Genomic DNA, 23,831 nt, shown 5'->3' on the forward strand with positions numbered 1-23,831 from the left:
GTGCGTCATTTCCTCGACTTCCTTTTCTTTTAGTTTTTTTTTTCTTTCTTTTAGTTTTATTGCATCTATATTTACTCTTAAAATTATACATTTAAAATTTTTGGTTGTTTTTAATTTTATAAAAACAGTATTGTCCTGTAGATAGCCTTTTTGGGACTAACTTTTTAAACTTAATATTCTATGGCTACAATTTACTTACTTGTAGCTCTTTTGTTTTGACTGTTTACAATATTCCATTATGAAACTGTATCATGGTTTATTCACCCAGTGTTCATCCAGTCTCTCCTAGCGATTTGCATTTGGTTCATTTCCAGGTTTGGCTACTGTGAACATTGCTGCCATGAGTATTCTTTTTCATATTCTCCACTGTACGTGCATGTAGAGGAGTTTCTCTTGGGTATATACCTAGGAACTGAATTGCTGGGCCATATGGTATATGAATGTTCAACTTCAGGAGCATTGCCCAACCATTTTCCAAAGTGGCTGCACCAATTTATACTCCTGACAATAATGTATATGAGACTCTGTGGATCCATATCCTGGGAACCCTTAAAAATATTTTCCCAGGCTTCATCACCAAGGAGGTTCTGATTTACTAAAATTGAACACGTGGAAAACATGATACTGACATTAAAAAAATTACCACAGGGGTCACGGAGAAGGAGGGGATGTCGGTTCGTGCAAGATCAGTGCTGCTGAGGAGAGTTGCATCAATAGCACCACCATGGCTCAACAGAAGAACTGTGAAGGCTATGTGGGATTTGCAAACCTCCCAAACCAAGTGTATAGAAAATCAGTGAAGAGAGGGTTTATATTCACACTTAGGGTTGTGGGTGAATCTAGACTGGGAAACTAACAGCTCTAAGTACCTTTCCTACTTAAAAAAAAAAAAAAAATTATTAAACAGATGACTGGTTTAATGCAAGAAAACATTTACTGTTGTATAATCATGTTCTGGTGGTTTGATTGTTTACAGGATATTCCAAAATAAAAGGACACTGAAAGGTTTTTATTGATGATTAATTGCCATAATATGATGCAAACTATGCTTCTTTATGATTATTATAATACAAAGGTTCCATTAAATGCAGCTTATACAATAATGTCATTTAGTCTCACATGGTTGACCATATTTTTTGACACTTCCATTGTTTAAAAATATACATGGAACATCAGAAGGAGAAATTAAAACAGCAATCCCATTTACAATTGCTCCAAAGACTATAAAATACCTGGGAATAAATTTAACCAAAGAAGGAAAAGATCTGTACTCAGAAAATTATAAGACACTGAAGAAAGAAATGAAAGAAGATACAAATAGATGGAGACACATACCATGTTCCTAGATAGGAAGAATTAATATAGTTAAAATGTCCATACTGCCTAAGGCAATATACATATTCAACGCAATTCCTATCAAACTACCAACGATGTTTTTCACAGAAATAGAACATATAATCCTAAAATTTATATGGGACCATAAAAGACCCCGGATAGCCTCAGCAATCTTGAGAAATAAGAACAAAGTGGGAGGTATAACAATACCTGACATCAAATTATACTACAAGGCTACAGTAATCAAAACAGCATGGTACTGGCATAAAAACAGACACATAGGTCAATGGAACAGAATAGAGAGTCCAGAAATAAATCCATGCCTATATGGCCATTTAATCTATGACAATGGGAGCTAGAATGTACAGTGGGGTAAAGACAGTCTATTCAATAAATGGTGCTGGGAAACCTGGACAGACACATGCAAAAAAAATGAAGCTGGACCACCTCCTTACACCATATACAAAAATAAACTCAAAATGGCTTAAAGATTTAAATGTAAGATCTGAAACCATAAAATTCCTAGAAGAAAATATAAGAAGAAACTTCACAGACATTACCAGGAGTAAGATTTTTACTGATGTATCCCCTCGCACGAGAGAAGTAAGAGAAAAAATAAACATGTGGGATTACATCAAACTACAAAGTTTTTTCACAGCAAAGGAAACCTTCAATAAAACAAAAAGAGATCCTACTGAATGGGAAAAGATATTTGCCAATGATACATCTGATAAGGGGTTAATATCACAAATTTATAAAAACTCACTCAACTCAACTCCAAAAATACAAACAACCCAATTAAAAAATGGGCAGAGGACATGAAGAGACATTTTTCTAAAAAAGATATACAGATGGCAAACAGACATGAAGAAATGCTCAACCTCACTAACCATCAGAGAAATGCAAATAAAAACCACAATGAGATACCACCTCATCCCAGTCAAAATGGCTATCATCAATAAATCAACAAACAACAAGTGCTGGCGCAGATGTGGAGAAAAGGGAATGCTTGTGCACTGTTGGTGGGATTGCAGATTGGTGCAGCCACTATGGAAAACAGTATGGAGGTATCTCAAAAATCTGAAAATGGAACTACCTTATGATCCAGCAATTCCACTCCTAGGTATCTATCCAGAGAAATCCAAAACTCCAATTCAAAAATCTTTATGCACTCCTATGTTTATTGCAGCACTATACACAATATCTAAGACATGGAAACAACCAAAATGCCCATTGGTAGATGACTGGATTAAGAAACTGTGGTACATTTATACAATGGAGTATTACGCAACCATAAAGAAGAAAGAAATCTTACCATTTGCAACAACATGGATGGTCTTAGAGAACATTATGTTAAGTGAAGTAAGTCAGACAGAGAAAGACAAATACCATATGATCTCACTTATGTGTGGAATCTAAAGAAAAGAATAAGTGAATGAACTAATCAGAAACAGTTTTGGAGACATAGAGGAAAAACTGAGGGTTGCTAGATGGGCGGGAGGGTGGGGATAAGGGGGAAGGTGAGGGGATTAGAAAACAGTCGGTAACCACAAGATGGCCACGGGATTTTGAAAATTAATTTGGGGAACGTAATCAATAATGTTGTAAAGATTTTGTAGGGTATCCGATGGACACGTGTCCCATTTGAGAGACCATCTCAGGGATGATGTAGATGCCTGATCTCTGCACTGTACACCTGAAGCTGAACAATAATGAATTCCAACTATAATTTTATATATAATATATGTATATATATGTATGTATATACTTACAAGAAGCGGAGTACAGCATTAGGAATAGAGACAGAGGAAATGTAATGGCTCAGTGTGATGTCAGAGGGGTAGTGGGTGGGGGGTGGGGGGTTCACACAGTGTGAGGGATATAAATGATAAACGTCTAAGTATTAAAATATATATATATATACATGGAAAAAAACCCCTATATGCTTATAATGCACCTACAGCTTTTTCATAACAGCCTTTTTCTGGTTTGTTTGTTTTGGATTCTTTAAATATTATTCTTATTTAGTGCCCTCTTTAGCCAGAATCTCATTACTACTTCATTTTTGTAATAACATTAAATTCAGGTATTTTCCATATATTGGCCCTATTAAAATAGAACACAGTATCTTTCATATGGTAGGAACCAACAAGGAAACTTTCCTTTAATTCCCTTTTTACACTTTATGGTAAGTAGCAAGGGGAAGAATGCATTTATAGATCATTTCTAGGAAAAATTGTGAAGCTAATGACCAACCTATTTCTACCTATGTGCAGTCTCTTTATTTTACTAGAAATGGGAACCATGGGCTCTTGAAAAGAAAAAAAAAAAATCAGCATTCTGCATTTAGGTGTATTCATATACGGCATTTCTATATTTTTTTGTTTGTATTGTAAAAAATTCACATAATACACAATGTTGTGATTTAAAAAAAATTACTGCAAGAGATTCTGATGATTGATCAGGCTTGGAAAATATTACTGTTTTTAGAATTTTTAGATTTGGGAATACCGGGGGCTTAATTTGGCTGCTTTGAAATGAGCATACTCCAGACACAGATCTGCACTCTTACTCTTTAACTTGATTTTTAAAAATAATCTTTGGCATGTAGTTTAGTATATTTTCGTTAAATTTTCCGTGTTTGGTAATAAATGATATAAAATCCTGCAAAGTCCAAAATATCGTCAATAGAATAAATGGGAGATTAAAATTTAAAAACAAAGTTCTGATTTAAGACAATATATTTTCCTGAAAGATAAAGTGTTTACCTTGGGTAGCTAGTCCCGGACTGATTCCATATAAGTGCTAAACTTACTGTATATAACATATTGGTTTCAGTATAATTTCTTGCTTAAGAAGTAAAAGCACATGTGTACATTTCCCATAATGGTCATCTTTGGGTCAAGTCCTGTCTCTTGTGTTTGGCAGACCCAACGGATGCAGTCACAGGGCCAAATGAGGCGTTGTTCACACCAGTTTTGGGCTCTCCTGTGACACCCCCTGGAATAATGGAGGAGGCCTCCAGCATTTTCCCAGCACTTCCTGATTCTGAGGCAACCTCGGAGAGAAGAACCGTTGTTCCATCCATTAGCCGTGTGAATACAGCTGCCTCATATGGCCTGGACCAACTCGAATCTGAAGGTACCCATGCTTTGAAGGGAATCTTTCGTAGGACTGATTGAGTGAGTCACTGAGCATAAATGTTGTTTTTAATAAAAGATTAAGAAGTGGATACAATCTGCAGTGTAGATCAAGAGTCAGTGAACTACAGCCCTGCCAGATATGGCCTGCCATCTCTTTCTGTATGGCTTATAAGCTAAGAATGGTCTTTGCATTTTTAAATGATTGAAAGAAAAAACACCAAAAGAAGAATAATATTTTGTGTCATGGAAAAGTTATATGAAATTCAACTTTCAAGGTTCCTAAATAAAGTTGTATTGGAACACAGCCACACTTTTTCGTTTATGTAGTGTCTGTGGCTACTTTTATGCCAGAGCAGCAGAGTTCAGTAGTTGTGACAGGCACTAAATGCTCACAAAGCCTAAAATATTTACAATACGGCCTTTTGCTGAGAAAGCTTGCTGACCCCTGGTCTAGATCAGTTGTTCTCAACTACACTTGAACATTAGAATCGTCTCAGGAAGATTTTACAAAACCCTAATGCTTGAATCCTTCTCCTAGCAATTCTGATACAATTGGCCTGGGATGGGATCTGGCATCAACATTCTTTTAAAAGAGTTCAAAATGCAGACTGGGTTGAGAATACTGGTTTAAATGGAAAACTTGAGTTTCCTCACCACATTTTCTTGGATGAAAGTTTTAATGTGGATTATATTTTCACTTTACTGCTCTGGTTGTTCAAGTTGGATTATTCTCCCTCATTACCATCGCTGGGTTAGAATGTTTCACTATTTGGAGATAGGTTTCCTTACCTGTTAAGACAGAAATTCATGCCAAATTATACTTTCCAAAATATTGGCTTTGAACATGAAGAAAAAAACGTTTGGAGCACAACTGCCCAAACAGAAAGACTGGAAATATGACGAAAGGTCATTTAATTAATCAGCATTTTGGCAGGTGAACAGCTCCTTACTGGAGGTGCCACATGTCCAGAGATTTGTAGTGCTGAGTTTCTTAAATTAATCTGGAAAACAGGTAAGCTCGTGGGCACTAAATTGGCCATTGGTTTGATACAGTAAAGACATAGGATGCGACGTTATTTTATATTTTGTCTACTCTACAGTAGGGAGTGTGGTTCAGCCAGGTTTGCAGCACACTCTAGTGCAGGCTTGCAGGGTAACACTAGTTTTCTGATAGAGAAGCCTGACGTTTTAAGAGTAGTGTGGAGAATTCCGTAATAGAATGCAGGTTTAAGAAAGGGAACAAAGTGAAGTCAGAGGCTAATAGCTCTCGTATTCCACGTGAAGATAAAAATCATGTGACTTTGAGTTTAGTCTCTTATTAGCTGTCTGCTCTTCTTGATGCCATCTGGAAAAAGCTGGTTTCCCCCAAATTAATCTGAATTAGAGATGAAAGCTTTACCAAGTAGGGCTCAATTAAATCAGAGAAAAAAATTATACTTGTGAATAATCCATACTTGTGACACTGCACTAATATTCTAAATTTGGTAGATGATGGCATTTCATATTGAAATATGTCAGAATTTTCTTAACTTGCCTAAAGTGTTCTGGAGTTTTAGTTTTTTCTACACAATTCAATTTTAGCTGTTTTTTGAGAATGTATTTTGTCATTTTTTTAATCTAAATTATGATCCTTGTCAAGGTTTAGGAAAGGCATTTTTGGTTTGATAATATTCTTTTGGCTACGTTTTGGGGCTTAAGACAAGATTTTGAATGAGCACACCTTTTCTCCTAAGTAGCAGGGAGTACAATTTATGTTTAATTAGTATATGTTAATAATTTCACATTGTTAAACTTTTCATATGTTATTTCCATATCTTGCTTCCCACTTCTCCAGTGAGTGGGGTATTTTTCTCAATAGGAAATAGGCAACAGATCTGCCCTTATGAGACACCAGACACCATTATGGAAATTTCTGAATGTTATCTTTTAAAAGATAATTAACGACCCAAATGAGCCTAAAAATTGTATCTACTTGGCACCCTGTCTTGTCTCCTCCTTTATATCCTACAACATAATGACTAAAGGAGTGTATCAGTTACCTAGGGCTGCCATACCACAAACTGGATAGCTAAAAACAACAGATGTTTATTTGCTTGCAGTTTTGGAGCTTATAACTCTGAAATCAAGAGGTAGGTAAGCCCACGCTTCCTCCAAAACCTCTAGGGGAGTAATGTCCCTTGCCTCTTCCAGCTTCTGGTGGCCTCAGGCATTCCTTGGCTTGTGGCAGCGTCACTACAGTCTCTGCCTCCATCTTCACACGGTCATCTTCCCTCTCTGTCTCTGTGCCCAAATTTTTATGACACCAGCCATTGGGTTAATACTCACCCTCATAACTTTATGTTAACCTGTTTACATCTGCCAATACCCTATTTCTAAATAAGTTTACATTCACAAGTACCATGGGTTGGGGTTTGGATATATTATTGTTTGGGGGGAGGGGGACACAATTCAACACATAACAGAGGTCTGCTTCTGAGTTTTCCAGCTGGCTCTGAAGGCAGATGTGCTCTGTCTATGGAACACCCACTTGAGAGATGTGCATTGGTAGATGGGGAAAAATTTGGGTGTGTTCTACCCTTAGTCACTGAAGAAAGCCTGCTTCTATAAGTGCATACTGGCCTATGCCTATTTCAGTAAGTCTTTTACCTGGTCAGCAAAAATGCACTTTGATTTTTGAAGGAATATGGTTTATCTGTCATTTTGTCTGATACACTTTACTCCTCTGTATGTTTTTTTGGGGGAATAAATGTTTTCAGGATGATAAAAAATTCATTATGTTTATCTCAGGCACAACTCTACTAAGGCTGTATTCAGCGTCTTTGAAATATAAACATGACAAAAGTGTCCTAATTTTTTATTCAAAATAGGATAATGGCAAATTACAAATATATAACTACATAAACTAATTTTTGGACATGCTCTCTGTAGAGGTTGATACCCTTTTTTTGTTGAATATTAATGTCTTCCTCTGCTCCAAAATGATAACGTAAAATTTCTGATTACTTAATGAAAACTTACTTGGAATTTTTTTCATTAGGGTTAATTGATATAAGTATAAAAATATTTTAGTACTTATATCAACTGGACTAGGACTTTCAATCTTTCTTACTTAAAGAAGTTCTGCTTTCTGCATGTTAGAAATCCAAATGAGGATATTTACTCTAAATAAATCAAACTTATTTGAGCCTTTCCTGTATTCCACAGAAGATGGAAATTCATCTGTGCTGTAACATTTTAACAGTAATTCTGTAGGGTAGAAGGTTATTACTTCGACAATACAATATTCAGGGGAAAATTTATTGTGGGTCTTTTTGTACCAGGTTTCTACGAACATGTGTGAGACAAGAGTACAAAAGCAAAGATTTCTCAGATTTTGTGATTCAGGTTTTCGTAATGCTTCCTTACACCCCCAGCACTTCCTCCCTTAATGTTTGGAAGTCAGGATCCGGGCCTTCCAGCTAGTGGGACATGGGAAAGCACTTGGTGGTCACCAAACAGACTTGAGAACACGCTGAGTTTGCTTGGACTCTCCCAAGATGCCTGGGTTAGCTTATCGCTCTTCTGGAATAGAAGAAGAAATACCAGTGTCCCTGGTTTAAAGAAGGTGAATTCTTGATCTGACTGGTCCTATTTAACATCTTTCTGAGTCCTGGTGCTGGTACAATTCTATTTCCTCATCTGTTTCAAAAGGCCCATTTATTATAGGGTTTATGGAACAAACTCAGTAGTTGACTGGCTGGACCTTTTAAAAACATATAATTTATGTTATATGTAAACATAGAACATATAAACGTTTTAATATAGAAAGGTATTTTAAATTCTTAGTAGCCAACAGAAAAGTCACATTTAACTTTTTTTAATATTTTGGTTTTTAAAAACATAAGACCAAATATATCGTTTACCTTTAGTTGTTTTTTTTTTCTTTTCTGATAGTGTTTTTCCAAGACCATTTTGGCTATCCTTATATTTAAGTCTTTAATAATTGCATTTTTGACATCCCAGCCAGGCAGCACACATAGGGCAGAAAGCTGTCATTATTCTGTCATTTGTTTTTTCAACTCTTTCGTGACATCTGTTTTTTTTGTTTTTATGTGTGTGCATGTGTGTGTGCATCTGTGTGTGTATGCATGTATGTATGCATGCATGTGTATATTTAATTTCATGGATGTTTACTACAGTCCTCCAAGAGCATTTCCAATATATATATGCAGTACCTCTTAATTTCCTTTGCTGAAGAGATATTAAGTTGGTGCAAAATTAATTGCGGTTTAAAAGGTTAAAAACACTAATAATTGCAAAAACTGCAATTACTTTTGCACCAACCTAATAGTAATGTTAGCTTTCCTTTCTTATCTGGAATTCTCAATTCTGTCTCTGTCCTAGGGATTCTGTCTACTGATAACATAGGGATTTCAGGAGAAATTCTTATTTGAAAAGTATGCCTTTATTCAGATGACTGAATGATGTTTTTGGCAGTGTGGTGGCCTTGTGGTTGGTACTGAAGTCAAGATGCTTTGTCTGTTCGTTTTATTGGTCAATTAGAAATGAATTGGAAAATGCATTCTTTAAATGGCATGATGGAGAAGTGTTTTTCTTTAATAGCTCCTCTGAGGATACTTAAGAGCTCATGTAATTTTTATAAGAGAAATGTTTGCTCTTCACCTGCACTTTAATTCATAAAATCAATTTTGTTGGATCTTCCCAGTTATACTCATTTTCAGAGAGTATTTTAAACCATTATTTTCTCAATTCTCATGGAACTTTTCAATTCAGAAGGCACCTAGAAGGGATGAATGAAAAGGAACATTCAAAAATCTCACGTCGAGCCCCTATTTATGAAACCAAGTTTATGTGATTTTCCTCTGGATGCTGCTATCTATGTAGAATATAATAGTAAAGATCAAGTAGAGTGTGGTAAACTTATCACTGTGACTTGTGACGCTGTAGTATGAGCTTAAGGATGTTCACTCTAATTTTGTTAAGAATGGGCACAAGTTTTGGCCTTTGTTCTTGGAAATACTTTGCATTTCATTTTGTCTTAATAGCAGAGCCACTAAAATCACATGCAAAGTGGGGAGATGCGGGAAAGAGTATTCAATGGAATATGCCCATTGGTTAATTTTAGTGATTAAATACTGGATCCATCCCTCACCCCATTCTGGAAAAACAATGAGAATTTAATAAAAAGAATACCTGTACATTTATAATTCTGTTAACATTAACACATGAAGCATCTAATAGTCCTACCAAATGTGTTAATTTTCATCTTTGTATCATTTTCAAGTATATTACATGGCAGGTTATGAAACAGAATTGCTGGTGATTTCAGTTATCGATTCCCTTTTATGGTAAGACACTTATTGTCTTGTCCTGAAATCATCTTTCTTTCTCTGGCATTTTATTTATTTATTCATTTATTTATTTAGCTTTTTTAAATGGAGGGAGCCATTTTAAATGCTTTCAACTGGACGTTTAACAAAATCGGTTGATCAAATCTGTGGCATTTATGATAGATCTCTGTTCTTAAGTACCTGTATTCTCTGTAGTAATGTGCAGTAAATGGCTTAGCACTTAGAGTGGTCACCACATGTTTGCTACTAATGCTCACCCACCCGTGGTATTTAAAAAATTTTTAAAATCAATATTGTGTGTATTATCATAAAGCTCTGCTGATAAATTCTGCTGTTGAAGAAAGATAACTGAAATCACTCTAAGTTTCCCGGTATGCTTTCTTATCATAAGGAATGAATTTATTGGTATAATCACCAAAAGTAAACATTGTTCTAGAATTGATTCTTCCCATCCTTTTTTTTTTTTTTTCCCCACCTTTCTTGCCCAGCACCAGAAAGTTAGCACTGCTTACTAAGTTCGGCCTTGGACACTCGTGAAATTTTACATAATGGCTCATGGTTGCAAAAGGACTTAGCTTTGTATATACTTAAGAGGTTTTATTTGTTCATTCAGTTATGTGTGCATTTAATAAACATTTGGTGATTCAGATAATGCAAAGAAGAAATGGGAGTAGATCTTGCTCTTTAGGGAGCATAAATTTTAGTAGAAGAGTTAAGACAGATACATTAATAACAAAAATGCAAGGTAGAAGGTGGGAAACTATCACACACAAAAAAAATACAGGAAAAAGACTTGGAGATTTAGAAGAGAGAGCTTAGCCCCGGCTTGGAGAAACAAGGAATTGATATTCATACTTGTGAGTCTTCTGTGTGTGTGGGTATGTGTGTGTGTGTGGGGGTGGTGTTTATGTATATAGATCTGTATATATATGTATATTCATTGTTCTATTGATACTTATAAAGAGATAAGTGGTGACAAATCCAAAAATATTGGAAGTATTCTAAAGGTTGGTGAGTAGAAACCACACACACCGCACTAGTACTGTTATTTTATAGACATGTTTTTCTAATTTAGCTTATTGTTTAGATGAATTATTTCTTAAGGATAGTATTAAATAACAGAAATGACTGTTTTTCAATGTAGAAGAGGCAACCAGGTGCCCAGCCTTGGGCTAACAAATACTTCCTTTATAGGAAACTGCACCATTTCTCTTGTGGAATGTTCAGAACCTCAGGCAAAAAGATTTGTTCTGAGTGATTCATCTGGACTCATATTTCAGGGTTGAGAACCCCTGTGAGAACTGATCCAAAGAGGGGTTTTCATGTGTGATGGTTTTTAATGCAGCTGGTGAAGCAAACACATAGCTTGAAACTATTACTACGTCATGGGCTGTGGAGATTTCAAAGGCATTTTAGATGTTTGCAGAAAATTAAGGCTTTTTCTAAGACATGGTTATTCAATATGAGGATGGATATAACTCTCCTTTTACTGCTGTGAACATGAGAATTTTATTGCATTGGCGTATAAACAATTACAAACCTTAACAATGTATGAAATAATGTCAGGATATTATCAATTGCACTATCAGGCTGATCATGACCATGAAGTTGTTTTGGCATCAGGCTACATCTTAACATGTAAATGCCTACATATCCCCAAAGGAATAGACTAGAAGAAAAACTGAATGCATCAATTTGAATGGCCTTATAAGATTTTTTAAATGTTCACACTGGGAAACATTAAGTTTGTCCTGAAAGATTTACACTGATTCTGCCTGCATTTACCAATGCCTTTTCTTCTTCAAACATTCTACCTCCTTCCACATTGTTCGATGCCTCCAGACAAAATATTCTACAGAGATTTCTTTTATACAAACAGTATAAAGAACTTCCAAGGTTTTATTATGAGAAAGAGATTCTCCAGGTAGGCAGGGGCCTGACTCTGCTTCTTCTGGATTTTCTCAAGGTATCTGCTTCGCATGCTCTCTGAGTCCCATTTCCTATTAAAATGCTAGCTTAAGCACTTGTTTCTGCTGATATTAGTAGAAAATTTAAAAATACTTGGCTCAAACTTAAGGGAACACAAAGCAATTACATCAAGAAAATAAAAGAAACATGAAATGAATTAAGCTCACAAGGTAAAAATCCCTCTCTGATCTTACCTTAGCGAACAAGCTCCCAGGGCTCCGAGGCCCTGACCATTCCATGCTCTGAGATGGTTGCTTATATTCTAGACCCAAAGCACTGGAACAGTTTTTTCAGGCACCTTGCCAGGCTTTCTGGCTTCTCAACTCTTGGCTTGTTTCCAGTGCAGAGGGTAACTTATTTTCTCCTCTCCATTCCTGCTCCCACACAGAAGAGCCAAGATCAAGATGTAAATTTCCACCAGGGTCCCCCACTGAGTAGGGAACGCCCAACCCCACAAACATAATTTCCATCCTAAATTCCCAGTTGAAGGACATACCTTCAATCTCTAGGCAATTGACAGCCAGACGACTGTCATGATTGGTACTATGTTCATTCCACCTTTCATAGTAAATCCCATCTCTGTTACAAGTGTGGCACGATTCATGTCTAGGTAGTATACTGTTCTCACCATACAAGAAATATACCTGTACTGTAATGGGATCATTCTGTCACATTCTATAGCAAATAACACTCAGAGCTATGCTACTCCATGAACAGAGGGCTATGAAGTTAAAGTTAAAAGAGGTGCGAAGGAGAAACAGAAACATTTCAGCTCAAACTCATCCTCCTTTATGAAGCCTCTCAGGCCACCCAGCCCACGTTGATGGGCAGTATAGGTTAGTGGAAAAATAGCTCTAGTTCTGGTCTCTAGTGGACACACCTGACTTTAAGTATTAGCTCCATCAGGAATGAGCATTGTGATTTTGATCAAATTATGTAGTTTCTTTAGACTTCAGTTATTTCATCTGTGTAAAGCAGAGATATTGGTGTTCTTATCTCTTACTGTGAGAATAAGATGAGATCTTACATGCAGTAGATACATGCATGTCATGGGGTCAATGCATAATAAATGTGAATATTTTACATCATTTACCAATTAAAATTATATATCACTTACCATGCACTACTATTTATTAATTATTATAATGAAATAGTCATGTTCTCTCCATGCAGTCATGGGTTAGGGACCAGGTAGATAATGTAAATAAGCAAACAGGGAGGTGCCCAAGATAGTAGGAAATGGTGAACATGATACAATAGACAACACACACTCCTTCTGATCCTGACAGCTGCTGTTGATATTGCTGCCAGAAAAATGTGAGCTCAGTGATTCCGGATCTCAGAATTTTTCCAAGATAAGCTGAAAATTCTGATTTTATGTGAAATATTCTGATTTTTTTCTGTGTGTGTTGGGGGTCAGTTCAAGTGTTTGCCTATCCTATTTCATTTTTATGAATATGCACACCCCAAATGGATCTGTCTTCCCTGCCACTGACCATCAGTTTGTGCTCTCAGTTAAATTCTCCTTAAGGGCAGGGTCAGATCTTTCGGCCTTGTTGTGTCCACAGTGGCCTGTAGGTACTGGGCATTGGGTAAATGATGACCAGCAATGGAGTGCATCATTTTGGGACCATTACCTACGTAACTGATGTGCTTTCTACTTGACTTGCCCTGCTCGCTGTTGCTATTGTTTTTCATCTAGTGCCTATTATGGGCCCGAAGTTGAGCATTTTTTTATGTGAATGAACCAGGGGTTCCCAGTCACATTCTGCTAGAAATTCAGTGGAAATTTGATTAGATTTCTTGCATCCCATTATGGGGTTGAACGTTATTTCATTTCTTCTTGCTGGAATCCATACCAACACCTGCACTCAGTAAGGGAAGGAGAGGTCGGTAAACTTAAGTGATTCTTTAAACCCACTTTGGGAAGCCATAACAGGAGGGGGAAAAAGAAAGGAAAGGTGGGAGGAAGAAAAATCCTTCTTGGGCTTATTTTGTGCAAGGCACAGTGCCTGATGCTGGGTGGGGGTGGGGGTAGGGCACAGAGAAGAATAAGACAGGATCTCTGGTTTCAAGGAGCTAAATGCATACAGATCTGATAAAACCAACATGTTTCCACAAATTAATATGTAAACCTCATTTTGGATTAGTTGAGTCATGTTTTAAAATTTGAAGGGGAAATATACTTTTGTATGTATTTTTGAAAGATCGATAATCAACCTAACCAACCTGTAATTTATCTTTTGAGTATATGGCAAATTTTATATATAAGTTTTGTGTAAGTTTGCTTAAAGCAGATATTCTTTCAAGACTACTAAATTGTTGAAGACAAAGGTTTTATTCCAGATGTTTCAGAATTTATAGATACAATATTAGTATAGCTTTTATGTTTCTCTTTATAGTACCCTTGAGAAATAGAATATTATTGTTGTAGTCTTACTTTCCAGAGGGAAATACATAAAATGGGGTCATCTGAATCCAAGATGAGTTGTTCAATGAACAAGAGTTAGACTCTAGAACTTATAATTATTGTTCTAGGGCTGAATCTATTCAGATAACTCAATTTAATTTGGGGCTGGATTTATAGGAGATATTGGAGAACACCAATTATAAGGAATCAAGGCTGAGACGATATTATGTCATGACCAGTAAACGTAAAGGTAATTATGTTGACTGATGTTTTTCACTTGCTAACCATACATAGGAGATGATGTTAAGAGCAGAATCCTCTCATTTAAAGACAGTAATATTAAACAAAATAAGAAAATACTTAAATATCGATCTGAAACGTGGGTTGAATCCAAAACATTTTGCAACTGATGTTTGAAGTGGACAGATTATCTTGTCTCAAGATAATCTTGAGACATCTTGTCTTATTTTCTCATGTATATACCTTTTATTAGGTTGGTGCAAAAGTAATTGCGGTTTTTGCATTTCAACTTTTTTTCTTTAAATGAAGTCACTAGATACGAGATGAATTCTTTTTATTTTATTGGGAAAGGGGAACAGGACTATTGGGGAACAGTGTGTACTTCTCCAGGCCTTTTTTCCAAGTCAAGTTGTTGTCCTTTCAGTCTTAGTTGTGGAGGGCGCAGCTCAGCTCCAGGTCTAGTTGCCATTTTCTAGTTGCAGGGGGCGCAACCCACCATCCCGTGCGGGACTCGAGGAATTGAACCAGCAACCTTGTGGTTGAGAGCCCACTGGTTCATGTGGGAATCGAACCGGCACCCTTCAGAGTTAGGAGCATAGAGCTCTAACCACCTTAGCCACTGGGCCGGCCGGCATTTTAACGTTTTTTAAACCGCAATTACTTTTACACCGACCTAATAAATATTGTCAAGGTTAGAATGGAGGAAGTTTCTAATTATTATATGTACTACTGTAGAGTTATGGGAAGTTTGAACTTTAGTAAAAAGTTTTCAAGAAATTTTTATGGATTAATATAGGATGTTTAAAAAAAATCACTGTGAGGAGGCATTTTAAAAAAGAGAGAACTGAATAAATTAACAAATGTTCAAAGCAGAATATTTAATAAACAATCACATTTGTTATTTTATCTAGTTTAAAAATGCACCCCAGGTTACAGATGTTCTAATGAGTGTTTGAATTTTAAAGGGGAGTTTGAAAAGCCAATAAGAGGTCTTCTTATCAGCTTGTTGGCCCCACTTCAAATGTAGATGATACAGATGCTTTTGCAAAGCACATTATTTGGATTTCAGCTTCTGATGAAGACTCTCATGGATCGTGCCATAGCAAAATGACTAGATCTTGGGCAAAACATTTGCTTTAATGCATGAATGAGATTTCAAGTAGTCAGAAAAATCTCCAAGGATTGTGCTTTTTAAGCTTGACTCATCCCAAATGTGAGCCCAAGGAGTGAACTGTAAGGAGTAAGCAAACTGGAGAGCTAAAGGTACTGTAGGAAAAATAGTAACATCAGGAGTCTATGCTTGGCTGAGTAGCAAGAAGAGTGATCTGGATTGAAATTCCCACATTAAGCCTGTTTTTAAAAGGGGAATAAAGTCGTTCCCCGTTCAGGTTTGTAGTGCAACCTGACTCTCCAGAAGCAAATGTCACTCCTCTGGAAAAAAGCATGTCCATGAGGTCCATAGGTTTCCCACAGATTATAACCAAACAAATATGAACTTGTAACAAAAGATCAACGGACTAACAAGGAAACAAACAGCCATGACTGAGAGTCAGCAGTAATGGCAAATAATTAATTGGCTTATTCCCTGCTCAGCATCTTAGATACTAAAACTAGCAGACTAGAATATAAAATCATCATTATAAAAGGTTTAAAGAAAGAAAAGATGAAATCCCCAAAATGAACAAGTAATAAGAAGCTAATAAAAATGAAATGTTGGGAAAAAACCCTGAATAATTAAATGGTTACATTGCAATAAGAGAGAGTTAGTGACCTGGAAGATCAATTTGAAGACATTGTAGAGCGTGTAGCACAAAGAGGCAAGTGAGAGAACATGAAAGAAAAGTACAGAAAAACTGGGACAAGTAGAGGAACAAATTCAAACATATCAATAATGACTATAAATACAGGGGGACCGAATATGATGTTAGCTTTGGGTTTCTTGTAGATGTCCTTTATCCACTTGAGCAAGTTTTCTCTTTTCCTGGTTTGCTAAAACTTTGTGTGTGTGTGTGTGTGTGTGTGTGTGTGTGTGTGTGTGTGTCACAAATAACTGCTGGATTCTTTCAAATGCTTTTGTTCATACTGGATTTTTTCAAATGCTTTTATTGAACCTATTTTTCTGCACCTCATTGAGATGATTATGTAGTTTTTCTGCTAATACGGTAAATTACACTGCTTGATTTTCAAATACTAAACCAACTTTGTATTTCTGGGATACAAGCCCAACTGGTCATGATGTATAATCCTTTTTATATATTGGATTTGATTTGCTAAAAGTTTCAAAGAAAAGAAAATTTAAGACAAAATGCATTAATGGACATATATAAGGCACTCTACCCAACTATTAGAGAATACACATTATTTTCAAGCACACATGAAATATTTTACAAAAAATGACTTTATACTAGTCCATAAAGCAATCTTGATGAATCTGAGACAATTGATACCATGCAGGCCTTAATGGCTGTTCAATTCAGTTAGAAATTAAAAATTAAAAAGGTAAATTGTTCCATACCTTTAAAAATTAAAAAAAAAAATTACACTTCTAAATAACTTATGGATCAAAGAAGAAATCATAATAGAAAATAAAAATTAGAATGGAATCATAGTGAAATGTTATATCAAAACTGGTAAGATGACACTAAAGGGGAGACATTTAGCCTTTAAAGTTTCCATAAAGCCTGAAAATTCATGAGCTCAGCAGCCTCCACCTTAAGCTATAAAAAAAAACAAAAGAACCCCAAGGAAAATGGAAGGAATGAAGTAATAAAAATAAGATTTTATTATTTTATTTTGCCGTTTCATAAATTCATAACAACTTGACTAACTTTTTGTAAAATTTGTATGGAAGAGCAAAAACCCGAGAAGGAGCCGTGTACTGCTAAAGAGGAAGAATAAACTGGAGCTTGCCCTATCTGATGTTAAGACTTATGAAGCTCTTACTATTTCTGTATGTATTCAATGTGGTCATGGACAAGGATAATTAAAATAATTAGTGGAACAGATTAGAGAGCATTGAAACAGACACATTACTGCAGGGGTCCTTGATATGTGATAGAGATGGATGGCACTTTAGAGCAGAGGGGAAAGCATTTTTTTTTCCATAATAGTTTTGGGACAATTGGTTGTCCATATGAAAAACAATTAAATCAGATTAAATGTAACATGATACACAAAAATCAATTACATATGGCTTAAAAACATGTGAAAGGCAAAACTTAAAAATTGGAGAAAAATTATAGAACTAATGATGCAGAAAGATTTTTTTCAGTTCTGACACAAAAATTGCTAACCATAAAATAAAATATTGATAAATTCAATATTGATAAAACTAAATACTTTTATAAAAAAGATACTAGAAAGGTAATGAAAGAACAATTCCTCAAACTAGAGAAGATACTTGTAATACATATAACTGATAAAGGATCTGTGTCCAGAATAGAAAGAACTCCAAAAAAGTCAATAGGAAAAGACAGGCAATCCGAAAGAAAAAGGAGCAAACATATGGATAGGCATTTAACAGAGATACACAAACATATAATAACATACACAATCTCATAATTAGGGAAATGCAAATTACATTGACGGTGACATTTTACAGACACTGGAGTAAAAAAAAAAAAGTTAACATTTGACAACACCAAAGGTTGGTAAGGATGTGGAGCTAGGAAGTTTATCTAGACATTATTTAGAGCATTGAATACTTCTATTCCCTTTGACCTAGCAGTTACACTTTTAGGAATACGCCCTAGAGAAACACTTGAATAGAAACACTTTAATAGATACACTAGAGATCATATATAAGTGTTCATAGCAGCACTATGCATAACAGCAAAAAGATTGGCAACAAATAAATAACCCAAATGTTTATTGATGTGAGGATTAAAAAAATAGTGACATAGTTGCATAACGGAATACCATAAAGCGCTGCAATTAAACTAGTGTTTTGTACAAGGTGTGTGAAACTTAAAACCATAATTTTGAGTGAAAAAAGTGCCAGAAAATAACATTCGGTACTTTTTTGTGGCATTAAAGGGAAGAAGGTGGTTAAGATGATAGAGCAATATGCAAATAGATACAACAATATGAGTAATATCCCAGTTCTTAAGTTGAATGATGAGTTCATTTCTCTGGAGTCCATTTCAATATTAAGCTCAATAACAGAAATATTGTGTATATTTTCTTTTGTATATATCTAATATTATTATATCATCTCTAAATGATAAAAATGTAAAAGCACTTAGCTGGCAGGGATATTTAAGATTTTAGAGATGTAATGCAATTCTATAAATTCTCAGTCAGCTTAACATTGTGGGATGCTGAATTTTGTGGTCCTTATTTCAGAAGCTTTCTGGGGTTCCTCAACCCCCCCTCATCTAAGAGAGCCATCTGCTGGAGAATCACTTCATGTCCTCAAAACACGTTCAGTTTTTCCTTTTCTGGCTTTTAAGTTTTGTGCCCAATTTGATGCCCAAGTTAAAAAAGTCTAGAAAATAAAAGCTGTGCTATCCCAGTGCTTCAGTCGCTCTTCATCTGTGGAAACCATTTTGCTATATATTTTTTGATTATATTGGTACAGAAGTTCCTAGGGAAACACATTCCAGTAAGTGTTTCTTCTTTTAGAAATAGGCCACTGGGATGCTTCAGAGCCATTCCCTTCAGAAAGGAAGTGGGAGAAACTAGTACATGCTCAGCCTCTCCCCAGCAAAGCCACGCTGTCGCTTTTCACGCCATCTTTCCTCTTCTTCATGTGCTCTCATTTATTTACGTTGGGTTTAATTTTAAACTTTGTAAAGGAAAGAAAACGGCCACTCACAAGCGAGTTTTGACACTCAAAACTAAAGAATGAATAGGCAAAAGACGGATTCAAATTAATCATTGCTATTCCAAAGAGCCAGAAAGTATAGGTGAGGCCCTGCTCTTTCTGCCAATCAAGGATAGACAATTTATGTTGGGAAACAAGTATTACTGCTGGGATTCTTCTGACTCCCATTGTTGAAATGACACGGTCTCAAGCAAGGGTTCCTCTTTGACTCATTAGTAATACTCTAGGAATGCTAGCTACGTCTCTATCTTCTGGAAATTTACAAATGTCTAAACTGTGACAAAAATGGAATGAGAGAAACCGAGCGTCTTTGATGGGAACTGCCTATTAAATGGCAACTGGACTTTGTAGCAGAGTCAGATTCCTCAGGCCGGGATCATAGGGCAAATTTTCTCACTTATCATCTCTTGATATCGTTGGGAGTTAACCCATGGCTCTGGACCTGAACAAATTTAAAACTCCTGGTTTTGGTAACTTTAGGCAGAAATGTTTACGATGTATAAAGCAAACAGGCCTGACCTAGAGAGTCAAAAAATTCATGGTTGAACAAACCCATTTGAGGCTCTGCTGTGATACCTCAGCACCCAAGGCAATTATACCACCAGCTCAGTAGCTGTAAGTAAAACAGAGTTCATAAAACTTTCTATCTGTTTAGCCAACAATGTAAGTTTGGCTGATAATGCCTACAAAGCATTTTGAGCTTGTTAGAAGAAGCGCCCCATGTAAGTACAAAGAATTGTTACGTGTTACGAAACAGCTGTCAGTCAAGGTCCTTCTCACAGGGTGTTTCTGGAGAGAGTACTCCCAGTTTTGTTGTCTGACTTGGAGATAGACATCTCATGTGAGGCATTTCAGGACTGAGAGGAGGAGAGAGAAGGCTCCAGCACAGTGGGTGAGTGTGGCAGAGATTATGACACAGGCGACATGCTGACTAAATCAAGTCCTCCAAATCACAGCATGAAGGTAGCAATGTTTTGGCCTACACTTGCTGAGATGCAGCCCTCTCTTCAGGATGCAAAAGGATGGAGTAAGATCACTTTTGAGGTCCCTTGCATTATTTTTATAGCTCTGTACTTTATTTTCCCCCCAGCTTTATTGAGGTATAGTTGACAAAATTGTAAGGTATTTAAAGTGCACACTGTGGTGATTTGATATGCGCATGCATTGTAAAAGGATTCTCACCTTAGGATTAATGAACACATTCATCATCTCACATATTTACTTTTGTGTGTATGTGTGAGAACATTTAAGCCCTACTCTCTTAGCACATTTCAGTTATACAAGGCAGTGTTACTGACTGTAGGCACCATGTTTTACATTAGATCCTCAGACCTCATTCATCTTACAGCTGAAAGTTTGTATCCTTTTACCAACCTCTCCCTATTTCCTCTACCACCACCCCCGCCCAACCCCCATCCCTGGCAATCTCTTTTCTACTCCTTGTTTCTATGAGTTGGACTTTTTTGTTTTGATTCCACATATAAGTGATACCACGCAATATTTTCCTTTCTCTGTCTTATTTCACTCAGCACAATGCCCTTCAGCTTCATCCATGTTACAAAGAACAAGATTTCCTGCTTTTTACAGGCTGACTAATATTCGTGTGTATGTGCATACCACAGCTTTATCTCTTCATCCATTGATGGGCACTTAGATTGTTCCATACCTTCGCTATTGTGAATAATGCTGCTATGAACATGGGAATGCAGATACCTCCTGGGGGTAATGATTTTGTTTCCTTTGGACATATACCCAGAGTGGGATTGCTGGATCGTATACTCTGCACTTTAAAGAGGAGGAATTAACTGAATATGTCGAGGACCAAGTAGAAATTCTTCTTGGTGGGTGGTAGTGGACAAAAGTGGTTCAGTGATGCGAGCAGAAAACTCAGGGCTCAAAGCTCTGCCTCCGCCTTTGCATTCCCAGGGATAAGTATTATATTGTCACAATTATTCCCTCAAGTACAACCCTCTTAGATTTGTGGAGAGGAAAGGTAACTAAAAATGATAGTGCTTTAAAAATAAAGACTTTTATTTTTTAGCCTATGACCAGTTTCTGTCTGTAGGAGGAAGGTCAGCAAAGCTGTCAAATTGTCTTAAAGATCCCTGATAATTTTCTCCATAATCCAGTGACCCCATTACTTTTTCTCTATCCAACTTCCTTCTCAACTTTTCTTTAATAAGAGACCCTGGTCCATCATTTCCCCCCCTCCAGCTCTATTGAGATATTATTTACATATAACACATGTAAGTTTAAGGGATACAATGTGATGATTTGATACGTGTATATATTTCAAAATGATTACCATAGTAAGATTAGTTAAATTCCATCCCCTCACATAATGACCTTTTTTTTGTGGTGGTAACATTTGAGATCTACTCTTAATAACTTGCAAGTATATAATACAATATTGTTAACTAGAGTCACCATGCCATACATTAGATTCCAGAACTTATTCATCTTATTGCTGGGAGTTTGTACCCGTTGCCTAGTCCATCTATATAATCACTTCCTTCACACACAATCAACTACCTCCCTCCCCAGCTGACCTCTCCTAGCAAAATTTGCCACTGGTTAAATCTGTCTGCCGACTCCACTCCTCTACCCATGCCTGCACCCAAGCAGCTGAATGTGGCTGGAGAAAAACCCATAACCATCTTAATATAGAAAAACACACAACTGTCTTAACAATTCTCACCTTAAATTTATGATGCCACATCTTAAGTGGGCCCATCGGGCTGCCTGGCAGTCCTACCACATATTCCCAGAGAATTCACTTGCCCATTTTTCAAGATGACTATTTCACACTTTCTTCTCTCCCCTCAAATCACCACCATTTCTCTTTTCCTTTCTAGTTTTTTTTATTTGACTGAGAAAATAAAAGAAATATGAAGGTAATGTTCATATACTCCCATCACCAAATCTTCCCACCTGCCTGCACCTGCACCCACTGCCGTGGAGGATGCTCCTGAGTCCACCCATGCCCTGGCTCCCTTCTTGCAGTGACAGCAAAGAAGCCACCCTTACACAGTGGCCACTGTGTGCTGGCTCAGTTGTAAATACCTTATACATTAACTAGTGTGAGGTAGGAATCAAACCCGTCTTACGGATGAGGCAGCCGAAACACACCAACATTCAGTAATTTGTCCCAAATCACACAGCCATCATAAGTTTGTGTGGTTCCAGAAGCCCCATGTTTAACCCCTCTATGAGACCTCATCCCCCAGGATATTCCTCCAGCAGCTGTCTTCTCAATCCTGCATCATCACTTTCCCGCTCTCTATGAGATCTTACCCCATCAACTTACAGGCAAATCCTAATATTTCCTATTTTAAGAACCTTCCCTTGACCTCATATCTCTCTCCAGCTACCCCTAATGTCCCTGTTCTTTTTCATACTTCTTGTAAGAGTTTTCTATATTTGCTGTATCTACTAACCTTTTTTCTAACTTTCTTTTCAACCACTGCGGTCTAGCTTTTCCCCCTACCATTCCGAGGAAACAACTTTTGTCAAGGTCACTAGTGACCTCCAAGATGTCAAAGGCAGAGGTAAATGTCATAGCCAGAGGGACATCATGTGTTCTTAGCCCTTCAGAAATGTTTTATTCGTTTGGTTTCCTTGACACCACGCTCGCTCGTCTTGGTTTTTCTTCCACCTTAGTGGTCATTTCTCTGTCTCCTTTGCTGGATCTCCCCCTGCTGGCCAACCTCTAAATGTTCCAGTGCCCAAGGCTTGAGGTGGACAACTTCCCTTTCTGTCCACACTCATTGTCTTGGTGATCTCAGCCAGTCTTAAGGCTTTACATATTATTTATAAATGGATGACTCCTAGATTTTTATCTGTAGCTTTGACCTTCCCTAAGCTTGCAACGCTTCGTTTGGATGGCATAAGTATAGCCATCACACAATTAATATGTCTCAAATAAAATTCTTGATTTTGCTCTTATCCTTTAGTCCCCATTTTTAGCAAAGTGGGCTCTTCCTCCCGCACCCCACATTGTAGTTATCAGCAGGGCTCTAGCTTCACATGCCTTCTCAGATCTGACCACCTCGCCCGTATCCAGGGCTGCAGCCTCACCCAGAGCGCCAGCATCCACTCCCTGGGCTTGGAAATTGCCTCCTGACGAGTCTCCCTGCTTTGTCTCTTGTTCTGATATAGCTTCTCCTCCACTCTGCAGTCAGACATTCACCATAAATGTGTGTCAGATCTGGCCCCTCTGACCCCTCATTCGTATTTCCTAGATTCTCTCTGTCCCTCCCTGTCCCCCAGCCCAGTCTTTGCATCCTTTGACTACAGTAAGCCCACATCCGCCTCAAGGCTTTCGTCCCTGCTGTTCCCTCTTTTCCCCTCTGCTGGGAATACTCTTCCTAAATTAACCTAAATTAAACAAGGTAATTCATTATTTTGGTATGATTTCTGTTCAAACTTTCCCTTATTAGAAAAGCTTTCCTTGATCTCCTCATCTAAATAGCAGTGCCTGGCATTTTCTGTCTTCTTGCCAGTTTTAATCAGAGTGTAATGTTGTATCATATGTCTGTTTGGTGTGTGTCTCCTTGAGC

The 23,831-nt window shown here is 37.0% G+C and overlaps 1 protein-coding gene and 1 long non-coding RNA gene across 3 annotated transcripts in view; one reads left to right on the forward strand and one right to left on the reverse strand.

Annotated features, from left to right (window-relative positions):
- LOC141570551 (uncharacterized) overlaps window positions 1–12,057 on the reverse strand; it is a 30,025-nt gene extending 17,968 nt beyond the window's left edge. The window contains exon 1 of the long non-coding RNA XR_012494670.1: window positions 11,992–12,057. This is a non-coding gene — a long non-coding RNA (uncharacterized LOC141570551). The remainder of the gene's footprint in view (window positions 1–11,991) is intronic.
- Window positions 1–23,831, forward strand: part of ARMH4 (armadillo like helical domain containing 4) — a 97,112-nt gene that overhangs the window by 15,095 nt on the left and 58,186 nt on the right. For both annotated transcript variants that reach the window (XM_019725799.2, XM_074327429.1), the window contains exon 4: window positions 4,264–4,476. In XM_019725799.2, coding sequence (XP_019581358.2) covers window positions 4,264–4,476 — 213 coding nt within the window. The remainder of the gene's footprint in view (window positions 1–4,263; window positions 4,477–23,831) is intronic.

The sequence above is a fragment of the Rhinolophus sinicus genome, linkage group LG03, assembly GCF_036562045.2.
Source record: "Rhinolophus sinicus isolate RSC01 linkage group LG03, ASM3656204v1, whole genome shotgun sequence".
NCBI lineage: Eukaryota > Metazoa > Chordata > Mammalia > Chiroptera > Rhinolophidae > Rhinolophus > Rhinolophus sinicus.